Source organism: Pygoscelis adeliae, unplaced genomic scaffold (assembly GCF_000699105.1).
Source record: "Pygoscelis adeliae isolate BGI_AS28 unplaced genomic scaffold, ASM69910v1 Scaffold280, whole genome shotgun sequence".
NCBI classification, from domain to species: domain Eukaryota; kingdom Metazoa; phylum Chordata; class Aves; order Sphenisciformes; family Spheniscidae; genus Pygoscelis; species Pygoscelis adeliae.
Window position 1 is genome coordinate 1,605,954 of NW_008823944.1, and position 19,574 is coordinate 1,625,527.

The 19,574-nt window shown below is 39.7% G+C and overlaps 1 protein-coding gene across 5 annotated transcripts in view; it reads right to left on the reverse strand.

Moving 5' to 3' along the window:
• TRAK1 (trafficking protein, kinesin binding 1) overlaps positions 1–19,574 on the reverse strand; it is a 116,884-nt gene that overhangs the window by 28,529 nt on the left and 68,781 nt on the right. For all 5 annotated transcript variants that reach the window (XM_009321102.1, XM_009321096.1, XM_009321125.1 and 2 more), the window contains 7 exons: positions 14,462–14,538; positions 11,020–11,136; positions 4,539–4,639; positions 3,613–3,721; positions 1,899–1,977; positions 1,344–1,474; positions 738–812 (listed from right to left, as the gene is read on the reverse strand). In XM_009321102.1, coding sequence (XP_009319377.1) covers positions 738–812; positions 1,344–1,474; positions 1,899–1,977; positions 3,613–3,721; positions 4,539–4,639; positions 11,020–11,136; positions 14,462–14,538 — 689 coding nt within the window. The remainder of the gene's footprint in view (positions 1–737; positions 813–1,343; positions 1,475–1,898; positions 1,978–3,612; positions 3,722–4,538; positions 4,640–11,019; positions 11,137–14,461; positions 14,539–19,574) is intronic.

Sequence of the window (19,574 nt, forward strand, 5' to 3'; positions counted from 1 at the left end):
ACCTGTGAGTGTCCAGGTGGTGTAGCAGGTCGTTAACTGCTTCCTCTTGGATTATGGGGGGTTCATCCTGCTCGCCGTCCCTGTCTTACAGCTCAGGGGGCTGAATACCCTGAGGATAACTGGTCTGACTGTTAAAGACTGAGGCAAAGAAGGCATTAAGTACCTCAGCCTTTTCCTCATCCTCGGTGACAATGTTCCCCCCCCCGCATCCAATAAAGGATGGAGATTCTCCTTGGCTCTCTTCTTGTCATTAATGTATTTGTAAAAACTTTTTTTGTTGTCTTTAACGACAGCGGCCAGGTTGCGTTCTAGCTGGGCTTTTGCCTTTCTCATTTCCTCTCTGCACGACCTAACGAGATCCCTGTACTCTTCTTGAGTCGCCTGCCCCTTCTTCCGCAAGCGATAAACTCTCCTATGTTAAAACTAGTCCATCCAATAAAGGATGGAGATTATCTTACTATTCAAAAAAGACTTAAACTACCAGCCTAGAGAAGTCAACCTCTAAAGGGGTTCCTATATTGCCCATAAACCTCAGTTTTTCAAAACATGTGCCTGTTGAAGGAGAACAGGAAGGAAAAGGTTTTGAACTCTTTCAGGAACATCAATGTTCCTTCATTCCATATACATAGGCAAAATTATTGAATACTTCTGATCCAACTTAGACTAAAACTCCCGTGGTAAAGTGAACAGCCATTGCCCTACTACTAAATTATTGTAATACTAAGTAACATACTCACCTCTGCTGTGAGCTGTCTCTGGGCATCTTTAGCTGCTCCCAAATGCTGGACAAGTTCCTCATTTTCAACTGCACACTAAAACATGCCAAAAAATATTAGAAATACTGTGATGTTTTCTCCTGTGATGATGTTTGTATCCTATAATACAGGTAAGCAGGAAAATTCTTACTTTTCTCAAGACTGTCTCTGCAGCAATATTAGTCCACATGTTAGTTTAAAAACATTCAAAATGTTAACACATGAACACCCAGCATCAGTCTGTACCCTGCTAAATGAACCTCCAAGACTCTAAAACTAACAAGTATGTGCCCACTGAAATACTTGCCCTGTCATTCGTGTCTTACCGAAGTCATTAAGTTCAGTGCAGAATTTCACATCTAATATTTAAAATAAATTTAACTATTGTATTCGATATATCATATATGCATCTTTTAATAAATTGATGCTTTCTAGTCAAGTATGCTAGATATTAAACATCAAACAAGGTCACCCAGATAAGGAGGGTGGAAAATTTCCTTTAGGCTCTAGTATACAGAAGATTGTAACTTGTCTTCCACCTACAATAGTAGCAAATCACAACAGTAGTCTTGCAAATGGATTCCTTACAGCTTTTGCCTTTTTCTGCAGATCGACTATCTGAGAGAGAAGATGGGTGATTTCTTCCTGCTGCCGGGCAGCATCTTCGGTTTTCTTTGCTAACTCTTCGGAGATATTGGCAATCTGGATGTTCGCATCCCCTTTAAGGTAAGCAATTACATTAACATCACAAACCCAAGTGCAGAAAAGTAAGCAGAAAGATGTTCTTTTGGAACATCACTTGATTCAGCAGAATCCTGCCCCAATACACGACAAGGTATTTTTGAAAAACAACAGTAGGACACAAAACCAGAAAGACACTAAGTGCTCATGCTGCAAAGGAGACTGTACTTTCCCTTAAAACTAACATTTTCTATGCAAAACTATTTTGCAACTGAGAAAGGTTTAGCTTACAGCCAGAATTTTCTGCTGTGAAATTTCAGCCAGCAATTTTCTCCTCACAACCGTTTATATAAGGAAAATAAGTACCACAGAAAAACATGACTGACTGATCTGAAATAGTTTCCTTTTTTTTTTTTTAACTGCACTATCTCGAATGAGAAGTGAAAAGAAATAGGGACATACTTAGCTCTTTTACACAGTCATTGACAAGCTGTTGTTCTTTCTCTTCATAAGTTATTGTTTCAGTCTTCAGCTGACAAGCCTATTCAAGAAATCCACATCAAATATGCTACATTAGCACGTTTGTTCTTTGCCAGTCTGTTGCTGCATTTCCATCAGCTTCAGAAAGACAAGCTTTTCTAATCACTCCTCCAGGAAAACAGTGAGAAACTACAGTTTTTGCCTGCCCTCCCTCATGTTCTGGAAAAAGGGGCCAGGTGAACATTCAGCAGAGATATTACTGTATGGAGAAACTTGCATCATTATCACCATATCCCCACTAGATGTCACTTGCATATTTTGCACTAAAAATAAAAAAAAGCCCTGAACATACAAAAGACTAGTATGCAGAGCTCGATCTGGTCACCTGAACAAAGCCAGGTATCATCACAAAATAATTAAATGCTTGGTTTAAATAATTGAATTAAACATTCAAGTATTTAAAAAACATTCAGATAGTATTTGAAAAGTTCTGGCACTGTAACCGCATATCCCACGTAAAACCTTAGTGCTACCTCCTTCCCTGCTTTGTCTTTTCCACTCTGATTCTAGGAGTGCCAAGAGGAGCATGGCTACACCCAGCTGGTTCTGTCTGGCACCACCTCAGTGGATCTGTAATCTATTCCCAATGCTGGGGGCACGCACAGACACCCACAAACTGCATCTGTAGAGAGATGCGTAGCTCAGAGGTTTCAGATTTGGCTCCATCCTGTGCCTCGCTGGCACAGACTGCATCTCCCTGGAAGGGAGGCCAGTGCTACGTGGGAGTCTCCTATAAGCTCCTGACACAGTGGCTCTCTCAGTTCTAACCCTACCTTCATTATTCTCAAACCAGCTATTGCTCATCTTCCTTGCGGGACTTCTCAATGAAGCACAGAGCTCTCTCCTTTAGGCGGTGTCTTGTCCAAAGATATGACACTACCTATTTGCAATGGGCCCTGCATTTGCAGTAGAAAATGGTAATGATACTCTGTTTTCATATATTCATTCTTAGCTCAAAAGTATTTCTTCTGCTATACTCTGCTACGTTTGCAAAATGCTCCCAAAGTTTAAAAGTTGCATTGAAAATTAATATAAAATTATTCATAGGATATTCAATTATGAAGTGTTATCCCTGACAGATGGGAACAGTAAATAAACTTTTAAAAACTGTGTTGTCTGTGAAACAAACAGAATATTGTCAGAAATAAAAGGCAAGAAAAACACATTCAACTTAAAACATTAACAGCCTGACTTGAAACACAAATTGAAGATATTTAATGCAAATTTAGGCTAGCAATTTTTATTTTGACAAACACTGAACTTGTACCAGAGAGACCATGCCAGCCTACAAACTTCAGATCTGCAGTTAAGGTCACCCATATCTACCAGGTCAGTCCTTTAACACCTGTTTCAAAGTGCAGTTCTGCACTCCAAAACCTGCCCATGCTCCTGCACATTCTTTTGGCAAGGAAACTGCTTTGCATGTTGCTTCATGTAGTTTCCATGTTTCAGCCTCTCCTTCATTTAGAAGGATAAAGGATGTTGATTAAACAACTACAAAGAGATCTGTGTCATATGTGTAATTATATACTCTTAATTAGACTCTCTCAACTTTTAACACACGCTTCTTAATACCTGTGTTCTGGTGTTTAAATGAACAACTATATTAAGCAAAACACAAAGGGAGCAATTTCACCTCAGATCTAAGCACAACATTCTCCTCTTCAAGGTCCTTGAGTTTCTTTTGAAGAGAATCCAAATGAAAGTAGTTCTGGACAGAGGAGGAAGATTCATTCCTCTTCAGCCTTGTAATGAAAACAACAGTTTTAACTAATTTTTACCTGCATTATGGCCAATCTCACAGGAGAACAGACTGAACAGAGGACTCAAAACCAGTCAGAGCCACACGAAATACAGCTTCGTTCATGCCAGTACGCTTGGGCAGCAATGTATTTGTAGTGATTTTTAAAAGAGAACATTTTTTAAATTTGGTTATTATTCCCCACACTTCCTATGGAAAAGTTATTCAGCCAAGGCTATGAGAAAGGAAATCACCTTACTACAGGGAGCAACCCAATAGCTTCCTGATTAATGTTGCACATGCTTCACCAGAATGCAGCAATAACTCTGCAAGGGCAGACAGCCCCTCAGAGCCTGCGATGCTGTTCAGCCAGCTAATTGCCTGGAACCCACGCTATAAGCCATGCTTTATTTCCTCCCCTCTGCTTAGAATTTTTCACAGTGTCCTCAGTTCCTTCAGGCACAAAGGTCACACACGTAGCATATTCTATCACAGCGTGCAAAGGTATGTGGTGTAGTGGGGTACCGTAAGTGGGACCTATGTCTGCCTCACCACCACAGTGACCTAGTTCCTGTGAAAGTTACAGCACTGTGTCAGCAGCCTCCTTATGTACTTTTCCCTCCCGACTCTTGTTGGCACCACCATAGCCAGCTGGTCCAATGCAAATCCTTCCAGCTGGTGCTATGCGCGAAGTTCAGGGTCCCATTTATAGTTCCAGCCAATACAGAGATCATTTTACTACTTTTCAAAGCTATCAAATTGTCCAAACTACCCCTGCTTAGTACCAGATGAAGGTTCAATGTTGTAGATCAATAACTCACGGGGTGGAACAGATGGACTCCGGCTCACTTTCTTCAGCAGCACTGGTATAGAACTGGAGGAGCTCATCTTTCATGGAGAGCTCATGCCGCAACTGAGAAACCTGCACAAAGATGGAGCTTGCAGATCAGTTAAGTTGCTTTTCTAGGCACATTCTTAAGTAAACCCACTATAAATTAGTTATTCATCCTCCAAGTATCACCTTCAAACTAAATCAAGAGCCAAAGACTAGAACAGGCCAGAACCAGTTCATTTATTTCTTAGAAAGGATGAAAAGGGTACCTTTCAAATGAGCCATTAAATGTTCTTTTTTAGAAGTTCAAAAATGCAATTATCCACTGCTATTAGATATGTTTCTGTCTCACCTTCTTTAAGATGAGCGATCCTGATTCACTATTGCATTAGTCTAGATTCACATCCACAGAAATAGATATATTGCAATGGTACTGCAAGAAATTAATGTGGCACAATCAAGACAAACATCACTTTCTTATCCATTTTATGTGATGACTGTTACCATCTGGCTTGGATACAGACCTTGCAGACCTCAGATACAGACATTTCTTCCTCTCCAAGAGACATTAGATAGAATTAATAAAGGGGTCAGGTTATATTTGGGACTCAACTGCCTGTTGAGCTGCAGAACACCACCACACAGTGGCAGGCTGCCATTCTGAGGTTGCTGCAATGGTGGAGGCTGCTGTCAGTTTCTGGATGTAATTTGGGCTTTTGATGACTCTGAAACATGAGTCTAGTAAAGTCGTATGTGGCAGTCCCATGCTTAGTACATACATGTATCAAAAACGAAGAAAACATCAAAATTGGATGGTTAAGATACCCTGTAATTGTGAGCTCCACAAACTTAACCTTGGTTAATTCATACTGTGATTCTCCAAGAAAAGTGTTACAAGCCCAATTACACAGTAGCACTTACACCACTTCACAGCTGCAATTTAAGACCCCAGTGGCAAGCTACTAATTTTTATTTTACTTGCATAACTATAAATAGCATAACTGATCAGACAAATCTGTTCCCTTCCACTTGCACTGCAAGACTTGGCCCTCAGTTTTCACCTTCCAACGCACAAATTGCAAAGCACATTTGTTTTTATTAGACTTCTGCTTTTTGTATTGTAGGTATATTTATATTTGTAGTTATTACTGGCAAAAAAAACCCAGAGAATATCAATAAAATAGATTTAAGCTGCATTTTCATCAAACAAAAAGCAGACTCAATGCAATAAAGCACTTAAACTGTGCAGAATTTTAAGGAAACAAGGTCATTTACTTTACTAAGGCTATTCTTTGTAATCAGATGCGCTAAGGCACCAAGTCCTCCTGAGACATTGGTTCTAAAATGCAAAGGGGAAAAAAGCCCCAACCAACCACATTTCAGAAAACCATGAAACAAAATGTATGCATTAATTTTGGGAGGTTCACTTTCCCCATTTCAGGAAGAGCTAAAAAGCTTAGCCAAAAATAACAATTTACTTCCCTCCAGCACATTATGGCTCAGCCTCTTTAAGTAGCAAGGATTCAGATATTGTCAGTGTGTGGGCACTAAATCATCTCCAGCTTTTCCTACACCTTTTTCTCCATGAACTAAAAAGAGTGAAGATACTATTTTTACTGCCACTTCCAAGCATTCCAATTCTCCAAAGGAGGGTGAACAGCCAGAAAGAGTGACCTTTTATGGGAATAGGACCAGAAGCAATGGGCACAGACTGAAACATGGGAAGTTCCCCCTGAACACCAGGAACAACCTTTTTATTGTGAGGATGACCAGCACTGGCACAAGCTGCCCAGAGAGGCTGTGGAGTCCCCATCCTTGGAGATATTCAAACACAGTCTGGACATGGTCCTGGGCAACTGGCTGTAGGTGGCCCTGCTTGAGCAGTGGGGTTCGGGCAAGATGACCTCCAGAGGTCACTTCCAACCTCAACCATGCTGTGAAATGCAAAAAAACCCACCTCACTGCAGTAACTTCCAGCAACTTTCCAGGTCAAACTTCCCTTTGACATAGCATTTTGTGGTGTGTTGACCTCAGCCAGCAACTAAGCACCTGCAAGCTGAGTACGTACTCTGCCCCCACTATCCCCACAGGATAGAGGAGAGAATCAGAAGCACAAAAGCAAGAAACACTCATGGGATGAGATAGAGAGAGTTTAATAAGTAAAGCAAAGTTGCTTGAGCAAGCAAAGCAAAATAAGGAATTTATTCACTATTTTCTATCAGCAGGCAGATGTTCAGCCACTTTGTAGAAAGCAGGGCCTTGGCACACATAATGGTTACTTGTGAAGATAAACACCATATCCATGAATGTCCCAGCTTCTTCCTCCCTTCCCTGAGCTTTTACTGTTGAGCATAACAACGTAAGGTATAGAATACCTCTTTGGTCAGTTCGGGTCAGCTATCCCAGCTGTGCCCCCTCCCAGCTTCTTGCACAGATGGGGCCAGAATGGGGCGGGGGGCGGAAAGGGCCTTGATGCTGTGCAACCACTGATCAACAATAGCCAAAACTGGTTGTTATCAAGATCTTTTTAGTCACAAATCCAAAACATAGCACCATACAGGCTGCCATGAAGAATACTAGCTCCATCCCAACCAGACCCAGTACACATTTTTACATTCCAAAACACATGATTTGTTTTATGAACAGAAAGGACCTAATCTACATTTTCACAAGCCACTGCAACATGTACCCTTTGGAGCAAACACTACCATGGTACCCCTGCACAACATATGGTTACCAAGCAATAGGGACTGAGCCCTTGTCAGGGACAAGGCCCATGAACTGTCACCAGGCTTGGTTCCCAAGACTTCATCTGTTCAGGCTTTTCATTCACTCCACCGTCCTGAGAGCTTCACTCAGCTTCAGAACTATGTCATGAAATATCTTAGAAATAATTTAAGGTAGAAGTTAAAAGGATCCTCACATAGAGCAGGACAGTTTAGAGACATAGGACCTAGTCTGCAGGAACAATCGTTACCCAATCACGAACGACCATTTCAAGAGTCCAGCTGACTGTTTTCCTGACTGACAGCAGCTAAACGCTTTATTCACTTAAAATGAAGACACCCAGTTACGCTGTATGTAAATAACATGCATACAAGTACCAAGCCAAAGAGCATTTCTATCTTTCCAACATTACCTTCTACTCTAATAGACCAAAACCAATGCTCCCTTTTTTAAGCCACTATTCCAGACTATAATTCATCTTTTCCTTTCTTCTCACTTTATACAGAACAAAACTAAACCTGGAAAAGACTTTAAAACCAGCTATCACCAAAACACAAATTCTGATGTGACCTGGAACTATAACAACAGGACTAGAGGGCTGTATTACTGAGATGTCACCACAGGTTTGAGGTGGTGTTATTTGAGGACTGACACTGTGTTTGAAGTGCTGCTTTTTTAGCTTCAGAAACACACGGCAAAATCTGAAAAGGAAAAAGTAAGAAACATACCGGGAAATTTAGAAAGATTAGGATAAGCTAAAACCTAATGACCTACTCCATTTCAAACACAATTCACATTGTGACAGTTTACACTGCTTTGATACCGAGCTCTAATTTGAAAGGACACAGTATTAAATTGTCGGTAGCACCATCCCAGTGAAAAAAGTGACACATCTTGAGATTGGAGCTGCAGCATTCTTACTGAACACAGTAATACAACAGCAGGTAGACACAATGTACCTGGGAACTACACTTCCGCTGCTGAAAAGGTGGACACCCATCTCTGTAACCAAAACAATTTACAATTAAGGAAGTTTCTGCAATATAATGTTTATGCTTTTAGTATATAATTCTGAAACAGTAAGCTGAGATTAAAGTGTCTGTGCACGCAGTATAGTGCTTGCTTCAGTGCACTCACCTTTTGTTCTCTAGTGCACAACAGGAAAAATCTCAGTTCCATCAGCTTTTTATTGAACATGACCACAGCCCCTTCCTAAACCTAAGTGGCACCTAACAATACAAACTCAAAAGTCAAACCCAAGAATCTAATGCATTTTGCACAGGTCTGTATTACTTTCACATGTACCTATGAATGTGGCATGTTACAAGGACACAGGAAAAACTTGAGCTACTTAATGGGATGGCCAGAAGGTTTTCTCAGGACAAGTTTGGTAGGTCAAAGAGACGTAAAGCTAAATTATTCATGCCATGACACATATACCAATAAAACCTTAACTTTATACCACACACCAGAAAGAACTTGTCTATATATTACAGAAACCACATATCCCCCAGAACAAACCCTTTTTAGGAAGTTTTTACAGAATTTAAAAAGTACCAATTCAATTCTCTTCTCTTATTCCTTGCCCTTAGAGACAGTTGTCTTAGTTACCATTCTGTTCAAATATTCACAATTCAGCATTAATGGAAGATATGAAACCCACTAAAGAAAGAGTTTCAACATACAAAAGCATCATGTCTTTAAAGCCTGATGAGTTCTGCCTCAAAAACATCAATTTCTGAAGGAGTCAAAATGACAGTGTGGAAGATGGGTGTTGATAGAACATATGGCCCAACATATCAAGCCACCTGGTAAGAAGCTTATTTCTGGTGGCACTTTTACTAATGCTGCTCCTGAGTCCCTCTAAATAAAAATAGACCTGGGTAGAGGCAGCCCATCCCTGTCCCCCACCTTCCTCAATCAAGTCTTCCGTTCTGGATGTATGGTGTGAATGTACTGCCCTGCCCAGTCAGCATGCACATGCCTAGTAAATGCCATATTGACCAATGCACAAATAAATTGGTCTGCTACATGATGGGACTTAGGCAGCAAACAACAGCACTCCTCTTGAACAGAAAAGGATTAGTTTTCCTTGCCAAAAAGGGTAGGCCACAGTAAAGGATACTATTTCTATGTGTGTGCTCCACCACCATTTATCACACAATTGGGATCCCTCCATCCACTCTTTACTCATCAGCCCATCTCGGATATAATTCAACATCTCACGCCCCTGAGCAGTTTTATTAACAGCCTTTTTTAAAGTTTTTAAATCCACTGTGGTTCATTGTTCTCCTGCTCGCCCTACAACTGTGAGACTTCTCTTCCTCTTGCTCAAAGCTACATATAGACGAGATTCACAAACCAAGGTCACTGTCCCAGAATAGGAGAAACAACATTTGCCTCCAGCTCAGTTAGTAAGTCAGCAGTTTAGTGACACTTGCAGTATAGATAAAGAGTTCTTTTAAAGCATCCTGTACGGTTTCATCCAAGATACATCCATCAAGAATCTGCCAGTACCTATAGCATCCAACTCCCCATTCAGAGGATACAATAAGAAATAGCAACCATATAAATATTTGATTAAAAATTCAATGGTATGTGGAAGACACAAGGTGTTACCTGAAACAATGTAAGTTTTCAGGTATGTTTTATTCATCACACCAATTCAGAAACACATGCACCATCATATTATATTCTAAACATGTTCAACAAATGTCTAAAACATTATTACCACAGTCAAACTCAGACAAATGTATGTACTGCAGCAGGCTACCGACCCATGCTTCAACAGATTCTATCACAGTTCCCTGGAAAGAGATACAGCAAAAATCACAAGAAGCTGTAAGATCTTAGCAATCTAGATAGAAGGTAGCAAGTCTCAGCCTATAACCATTTGCTTCTCAACATAACCCAATTCTTCCTAGCATTGACAAGTTCGTACGTACAGAGCACGTTGAATAAAAATTACCAATCACTGAAATATATCCTGACCTGCCTGAACAACGGAAGGTTAACACAAGTCCATGAAGTTGGCCCAGCTCGGAAAAGGCAGAATGCGCATGATCTCAGTGAGTATGCACTCCTGAAATCTCCATAAATACAGAAAGTGATTTATCTTATATGTGACACCTATATCATACTCAGTTTGAGAAGCAAAGGGAAGCACTCCCACCATTCAAATGCTATGTTCTAAGAGCCAAAATTCAGCTTGGGTATGAATAGAAAAGCATTTGGGAAAAAGCAATTAAACATCAGTTGGCGAGGAAGAAACGAAGTGAGGACTGAGAAAGATTCAGGGGAGAAACAAGAAGAAAGCCGCACACAAAGGGAGGTAGGAGAAGGGAAAGTGTGATTAGTGAGATAATCAAAACAGAGGGCAATTATGCATAAAGCAGGGAAACAAGGACAAAACAGGTAGAAGGAAACAGTGGGTATAGTGACTCAAAACAAAAAGAGCAGCTGGTTTCAGAGGAAAATGAAATCCGAGGCAGAGCAAAATTCAGTGGCTTGAGGTTGCTTTTTTTCCCCCTCAAATCACCAGATTTGAGCCAACAGGTCAAATTACTTTTTTGGTCACATTTCTAAAAGCGTACATGCTATAAAAATGGCTGACCAAACTGCTGCAACACAGATTGACCTGCTATGGGCAGGATGGCCAAGAAAATTAAGTATGGACAAGGTGAAGCTGGAAGGAAAATTCTCCTCATCACTGCAGATACAGCACTCAGGCATAAAAATCTTACCTCTTCCCTGATGTGTTCTACTTGCTCCTCTAGGAACTCATTTCTTTCTGTCAGTGATTTATTCTTCTTTAACAGTGACTGGCCAATCCGAGCAGCTAATTCTAAGTCCCGTTCTTTCTGTGAAGCATTAAGAAAAGAAAACTAATTTCAAATTTTTTATTCACCAAAGGATCAGAGGGAGGGTAAAATTGTCACAAAAGGGAAGGAACAAGTACTTAAACAATAAAAAGCCTTTTTGCTTCTGTGAGGGTTGGTCTAATGTAAAACATAAGTGAAACCAGATCTGGTTCTCTATTACAGCTTTGTTTAAGAAACTACTGAGAGGAACTATTTCATCACCTTGTTATATCATCTGCAGAATGCAGTCACAGAGCTTTAGAGGTTATGTTTTAGAGCAGCAGAGTAAAAATAGCAAAGAACTTGGGCATTTCAAAGAATTCTTCAGTTTCCACTTGCTCCACCTTGAAATAAAAAGCAGTAAGCTGTGCAGGAGCAGAAGCCAGTTCCACCACAATGAATGTTCAGCTCCTATCTTCTTCATGTACGTACATCCATCAGTGCTTTTGTATAAAAACAAGTCCTACCCCTTTCCTTTTTGCAGATGCCCAAATCTACATTAAGCGATTACTCTCATGCCATGCCTGCCCCTTTCTCCCCCCTCTCTACATGCGCAAATTGGAAATAACTGGTCTAGACAGTTCACCACATGTACCAATAAAAACTAGAAGCTTATCCTGTTGATGACATGTACCTACACACGTCTCAGCTTCTGCAAAGCTGAGACATGGGGTTGTAATCCACCTGGGACAGGATGATAAACTGCCTAAAACTTTGCACCATTCATTAAGCATTTCTATTTATCATTTTCTTACTCAATTACTAAATCTTTACAATAGTGGGAAAATGGCGCTAAGGTTAACTCTCCACTTACCTTTAGTTGAACACCATTTGAGGAAAAGTTTTCTCCCTGTCACTGAAAATAGTTGGGGGCTTATTTACCGCCCCAACAGCCATCCAGATTTTATGACTAAAAGCTACCTTGTGTCATGTATACATTAATGACAAAGCCTACAAAACCTACAGCTACTGATCACATGGATTTGAAGTCAATGAATTTGAATGAAGAGGCTTTCATAGTGGGGAAAAAAGGAAGTTACGTAATAGTAAAGAGAAAGAGAGGTTATCGATCACTGCTGTATCTACAAATAGCATTTTCCAAATGGCTTCTGAAGATCAGGCTTATATTTGCATTGAAAGCTACTGGCATTATCTAGTCATAAAATCTTTATATGATCTTATGCACAGTCTTTCAGAACAATAGGTTCCACAAAGTTATCCAAAAAATGTTTGGTTTACATATCGAGCCAACTTATTGTTTAGTAATTTGGCTCGCTTCATAAATAGGAAGTGGAAAAAAAAAATATTGCTGCAGCTTTCACTCTACAGAAGAAGAGCTATCTAGCAGCAAGGTTTCTAACCTCAAAGTTGAGGAATGTAAGCGTATTTCCAGGCTCTTTGATTAACCTCCCTAGACTTCCTACACAATTTTTAGCAATTCAGCTCTAAATCTCAGTTTGGGGTCAGGCCTCCTACTCACAGTGATAAGGAACTGATTTATTACGGCAATATGTAAGAAAATACTGAAGCCAGACATATTTACACTATTATTAGAAAGGGATGAGAAAGCAGGTTCACAGAGGAACCTGCTCCTATTCTTACCACATACCCAGGCAGGCCTGGAGTCACTCGCTTTGCTTAGTTTCAGGGCAATAGGCACAGATTTTCAAAATATCTGCACGCATGTTCTTTTGAGATCTCTTTCCTATCTCCCCCGCCCAAAATGCTGCACTTTTCACCCTGCCAGCTTTGTAATACATTCATTGGAAGCCTGCCAACAAGAAGGACAGACAAGGGGTAGCTTTTGGGGTTGTTTTTCGGTTGTGTGTATGAAGTTAGCAGAAGGAGTTACACCTTAACTTCTGCAAACAGGTATAATCTCTTGTGATAACCATCATTTGGGGAACAGAGCAAGGAGCTGTAAGTGCACATCTGCCTAGGAATAGAGTGATTCAATCAGAAATGATGGCCAAATAAAACAAAAAAGCTCACTGAAAGTATTTGTTTTATTAAAGGTTCACCTATTACATGTTCCCCCATTTTTCCTTTGCTATCATCCCAATAGGGAAGTACACCAAAAGCTTTAAAACACTGGCTCAGCAAGTCCTCCTAGCATTGCTCCCATGAGTGTGATTTCTGGATCTATACACATTTGGCTACATGGACTCAGGGGAGGAAACGGTTTGGCAGAATGCTGCATCATTACTAGAAGGAGCCATGGAAACAAATGCAAGTAAATCTCAGCCAAACAAGACAAAGGGAACAGGACACAAACAGGTAACAGAGTTAACTACAAGTTAACAGATTATTCCAGGACAAGTCGTTTTAGCATCAGTTTTAACTGGTATTTCATAGAAAGTTGTTTAAACGAGTTCAGCTCAATGCACAAAATGCAGGACTTCATACTGAGATCAGACCTATCAAGCGTAAGTGGAGATTATGAGCATTCCCATGCTTGTTTCCTTGCAGAATTAGAGGAAGAACAGACCACCCAATGTATCTTGGCTAGACTGACCCCATTTTTGACATTGCTATCACAAGAAACAAGCACATAAATATGAAGGATTAAATTACACTCAGCCATGAACTAATACAACTGTAACAGTTTTCACCTAAAGAATTCTTCATAAACATTATTTGGAATATCATTGCTCAAGTTTACTGAAGAAAAGCAACCAATTTCAGTCAAACAATTTATCGTTATATTTATTGAACATAAGCATCATAGCTTGACAGTTGCTTTTTGCCATTTCTTGAATGCCAAGGATTACAGTAATAACAATTTACATAATAATGGCATAAAAAAACCAAACAACCCCAAACCAACCAAACATAAGACAAAGAAGAAAAGGCTTGGAGACAAATGGAGCATTAGGTATTTTCTAATTTTGTGTCTATGCACTTCTCTGGAAAGACATTATCTGAGATAATAATTATGAATACAAGACTATTTGTGAACTTTTTTTTAATGTTAAAAGAATAAATCCATCACCAATGATCCAATTAGCTTTACACATACTGTAAAAATATGTGTCACTTTAAGATTATTCCCCCCCCCCTTCATTATGGCAAATATTTGGCCAAGAGCAAGTTAAATGGCCTCAACTGAAAAATAAGCACAAGTAATGAATCCCTATGACTGAGGTAAACAAATGAGCTTTACTTATATTTACCTTACCAATGAGATAAAGTGTACAATCACTCAGAGCACTTATTCCTCCTCATTTGAGGACAGTCTACCAACAGTCTTTAATAGTGGTACCATATAATTTCTGTACTACTTTCTCATACTGCGTATGGGTCCTTAAAGAGATGTAATACTTGCCTCTTCAAGAAGACGTGTAACAGCATCTATATCATTGTATGTTTTAGTCATCTGGCCCACTCTTTCAGCACATAAAACTGCGAGGAAATAAAATAAAACATTAATCATACTGGCAATACTATTGGGAGAAAATATCCTTTAAAGAGTTTTTGTTTGCACAAGTTTTCATTTATGTCAACTTTTCTGTAAGTTTATCAAAAGTTAAAAAAATAAAAAAAAATTTAAAAAATCAAAGCTTCACATTAAACTGAGAAAACAAGTGTTTCTCTTTTGTAGTGTTTTGCTTTCGTCAGTGTCAGTGTTTTTTAACAAACCGTTAAAATGTTAAAACTTTCTTCTCTGAGGAGCAATGTCTTGAGTTTATTAAAAAAAAATCAAGGAAGAAGTGAAAACAGATGTTCTTAGATACATAATTAGGATTCTATCATGCCACCTAGTCCTTGTATTACATGCAGTAGAATTACTCTATGAATAAGCAACTCCAATACTGTTAGTAACACTGTTCAACATAAAGATACTATGTCATATTAAGTTGATAAGAACTGGGTTCTATGGTATGAGACAGCAAAGTAAATACAAAATGCACGCAAAATAATAAATGATTCTTATAATACCCAGCCCACACCATGGTGGCCACAGTATCACTCAAAAATATTTACTAAGACTGGATGAGATGATTAATCACTAAGGTGGAACCAGGAGTTTTGTTAGGCTGAAGAAAGTATGCAGAAGTTTAGTCTACCACTGTAGGTGATCCTTTAAGAAACTACACTGACTCATCTAGAAGCGTGCAAGTTTTCTAAAAATCCATCAATAATCAGAGGAAACAACAGCACCTTCTGCTCTACCCTTATATTCTGTTTATTTTCAGCTACACCTATTCCTCAAACCCTGTAATTCTGAAAAAAGGGATTGTTAATGAAGTTGAGCTGATCATATGGACTCTTGGTTATCAGGCTGCTGTAGCACAAATTGTTCTTCATAGTATTTACCCTTGACAATGTCAGTTAAAGCTCAGTCTGACAGATTGGCTAGTGCGCATTAAGGTGGGGGGGAGAGACAGATAAGGCCTAATAAGATTTAAATTTTAAAAAAGAGTGTATTGAGTACAGTACCATTGCCAGGAGACAGCTTGTCACCCTAAGGGAACAACACTACACAATTTATAAATATACAACCTACATATACATAAATATACAGTTGATCATCACTAAGGCATGTTAATAATATATCAAGCGCAACAGTACTTAGGTATCTGTTGAAATGTTGGAGGGTTCCACACTTAAATATCAGAAAGATGCTCAAACTACAGCAAGAAGTAACTTTTTTTTCTGTTTATTTTCCTGTTTCTCAAATCCTAGTTTTGAGGATCAAATCCTAAAAACATTGACAATATTTAGTGACATCAGTAGTGCCAGTGAACTCCAAAGAATGCCATTCAAAAGATAATTACACTTATCCAAATAATTAAGTCTGAAAGTGGTAACAATAAAAAGTTTGCGCTTCAAAGTAGTAAATTGACAAAAATTACATAGCAGTATAAAGAATAACTGTACCACTGCACAAGCAAAAATAAAGTGCATCTGTAAAATACAAGCTGTATTATTTAAAAGCAGACTAATCAGGATTCCACAGAAAAAAATTGAAGTAACTTGCAGAGAACATCAGCTATAGTAAACAAAGGTGCTAAATAGAAGATTTCCATAAAAACTGCACATAAGGACAGATGGTGTCACGTACAGAAGACTATTCACAATAAAAAAAATTAACATCGCTATAAACCCAATTTTTTTAAACATAGTACGTTCATAACTCATGCAATATGAGAAACCCTGATGCCAGCAGTTTATTTTCCAAAACAACTGTACACTAAATAGTTCCCTTGGTTACAACATTTCCTCGCTACTATAAAATAATGTTTGAGATTGTCATTAACAAGCTCATTTTAACTCTGTACCTAGCACTAATAGTCACCACTGATTATGAGTACGGCAACCTCACACCATCCTAGTTCAGGTCAATGTATAACCTTCCTAACATCCAAGCTGATAAAAGGACGGTGCTCCCGAAGACAGAATGAAGTCACTCAGCTGGGAGAAAGAGTGATAAAGGTTGATTCATGTGGCTGCTCACTCAGCTATTCCTTCAGAACTTGCCATTTCATCTTTAACGCGGCAGGGTAACACCACAGCCTTATCACAACAGACTTATTAATAGCAAGGAAGTAGCAACATGGTCATCAATAGCTTTTATCTTTCAAAATTTCCACCAAACTTCTGTTGGTCACTGTTAAAACAGAGGTCTTAATATACTACTCTGCCAGCGTGGAAGGGTTTCAATGCAGAAATGATACTTTATGCATCCTCTTCAACGTCCAAGTGGAAACAAACTTCAATAGACTGCACATGATAAAATGTTTCCTCCAGTCAACCACCTCCTATTGGCACTCAAGATGCAACACAGCAGAAGCACAGAGCTACTAACTAAAAGGAAGGTTTTCCTTTTCGAAGGAAGGCAAACTTGCAAAGAGGTGTTGCTCTCCATCCCTCAGAAACCAAGGCTTGTGGGGAAGAGAAGGTGAAAAGTGAGGGGAGAGAAAGCAATTCAGAAGCAGCATTTAAAAACCTCAAAACAGTGTCTAAGTATGTAGTTAGTCAGCCTCCACAGATTACAAGATAACATTTGGCCAAGTGATTTTGATTTCCTTGGTGTCCAAAAAGACACATTATCTTGAATAATAATTCTGAGCTCTGATCAGTGAAGTATGGGGTGGTGGTGGGAACGGACGAAAAACCAAAACAAACCAAAACCCACAAACTCCACAACTCTAATGGATTCTGCATAGTAGGTTTCTAGCCTGCTGGAGTTTCTGATGAATATGACAGCCTGGTAATGCTACCGTAAAGATAAAACAAGAGCAAATGAAGGACAACACTCTGTAATACAAAACCTACAGTGCCAATTTGCTGACCTCTTTTTGCTCACTTGCAAATCAGTAGTATTTTTGCTTGAGGGTGATAGGAAGTGCAGTGTCTAAATGAATGCATGCATGCAAACATCCAAATCAAAATACACTTTGTACCTCTCAGTTTATGGAGGAAGCTGTTAGACAATAAAGAAAGAATAATAATTAAAAAAAAAAAAAGTCTACAGCAAGTGGAGGAACCACAGAATTCCAGAAACACAGTTAGAAAACGCGCTTTGGTAACTGCTTTGAAATGAATGTCACAGATCCAAAACAGGAAACAAAGAACAGAGAAAGCTTCTATCACATTATTTCCATGACAGCATTAAATATATGCTACCGGGGACATATTTGCGGTTCAAAATATTTGGGTTTTTTAAAAGCCAAACACACAAATGGACAAATGCTACACAGATCAAGTATTTCCTCTGCCTTAAAGTACCTAGCACCACCTTCATACCCTCTTAAAGCTTGCAAATTCTTGGGTACCCACATTCCTGTATTTCCCAATGTGAGTACAGCTGAAAGGATGTACTCTGCATTTATTTCTTATCATCTATTTAATGCAGCATCTGACTGGAAGCTTCTTTCAGGCTCTGAGCTCCGCACTGACTAAAGCACTGATTCCCAAGCTGAAGATGTTCGGGGAGAAGGGAGGAAAGTACGTACCTTTCTGGATTGCTCCCTGAAAGTCACACAGCCATCTAGCATGCTGCTTGAAGGACAAGTAAGTTTTCAGGAACAGGAAACAACCATGGAAGGGAAGTGGAGCAAGAATACCACTATTGGGAACTGCTGCAATGAGCCACCACCCACCAAACGGGGGATTCAGGTAGAAGAAAAAAAAAGAAATCATAGAAGCCAGGAGACACAGGTGTACTCAGCCCCTGCTCCCTGCATCCCTCCTCGAGGCATACCCCCTCTTCATTTTTGAGACCTATCTAGCTCTTTAACTTGACCCTGATAGAAGAGGGCAACCATGGCTGAAGAGGAAAGCTCAGCTCTCACTGCTCCTCTTCCCATCTATTTCCAACTACTGGGAAACAGAAAGGGGATAAGGTGTTATGGTAAAGTTTCACTTTTTGGGCAGATAATACCGACCTGTATGGAGTCTGACAGGGAAGGCGCCAGTGCATGGGGATTTCCCTATCACCAAAATTATTTCCTCAGAAACTACATCAGGATAAGAGAATACTGTTCAGCGAGCACAGGTGTCTGACAATTTTAATATTGATGCTTCTTATTGGCAAGGTGGCAGCAGGGGACAAATTTCTTGCTTTTCTTCATAACAGTTCCCTACCCAAAGCCTTTAACTATGGCAAGACCTACTACATTCTTGATCAGTCATGAGAAGCCCTGCCTCACATACAGCTTCTGTCTCCCTCCCTTCTGCTCAGAGCTCTGTCCAAACACTGAAGACACAATGGCAAGTTCATCGCATCCTAAATGTCGTGCATCAAGACTTATGTTATAGAACAGACACAGTAACACTGACTGACCAGCCACTCTCCTTACTGCTGGATACCACTCGGCAAACATTAGCTATCAGAGACCCTAGCAGACTCAGACTCCTCAGCTCACATTGGTTTAAATTCTGAAAGTATATTTTTGCACTCCAAGGATAGAGCACTTGCTGAAAATCACAACTTCATTTCTAGAGTCATCGATAGTTATGCTCTGGCAGTGGTTACTGTGAGCACTACATCGACTTGAGCCAAGCATACGAGGAATTCTGAAACTGTGCCATGTTATGTATATTCCCTTTCAAATAAACTCAGGAAAATTATACCTAAAATGTGCCGTCAGCTCTGTTACTGACCCGGACTAGAAAGATTTTACACATTTAAAGGTAAACATGCTAGCTTCTCCTCCACTAAAGAGGAGTTTTTGGCAGCCCTGGCTAAACTGGGACAGCGGCTTCAGACCTGCTGTTGCCTGTCACGTTTGAGGCAGCCCTGAAAGAATATGATCATCTAAAGAGCTTAAGAATTTTAAGAGATTACTGAAACTGAAGCTTGAAGGATGCGCTTCTGAGGCATGACTTTCTAGAAGTCCAAATTTTAACACAACACGCCAGCAGTTCCTCCAGCCTCCCCCACCGCTTCCCAAGCGCAGGAGCAGGCCAGTCCCTCCAGAAGGCAGATGGGG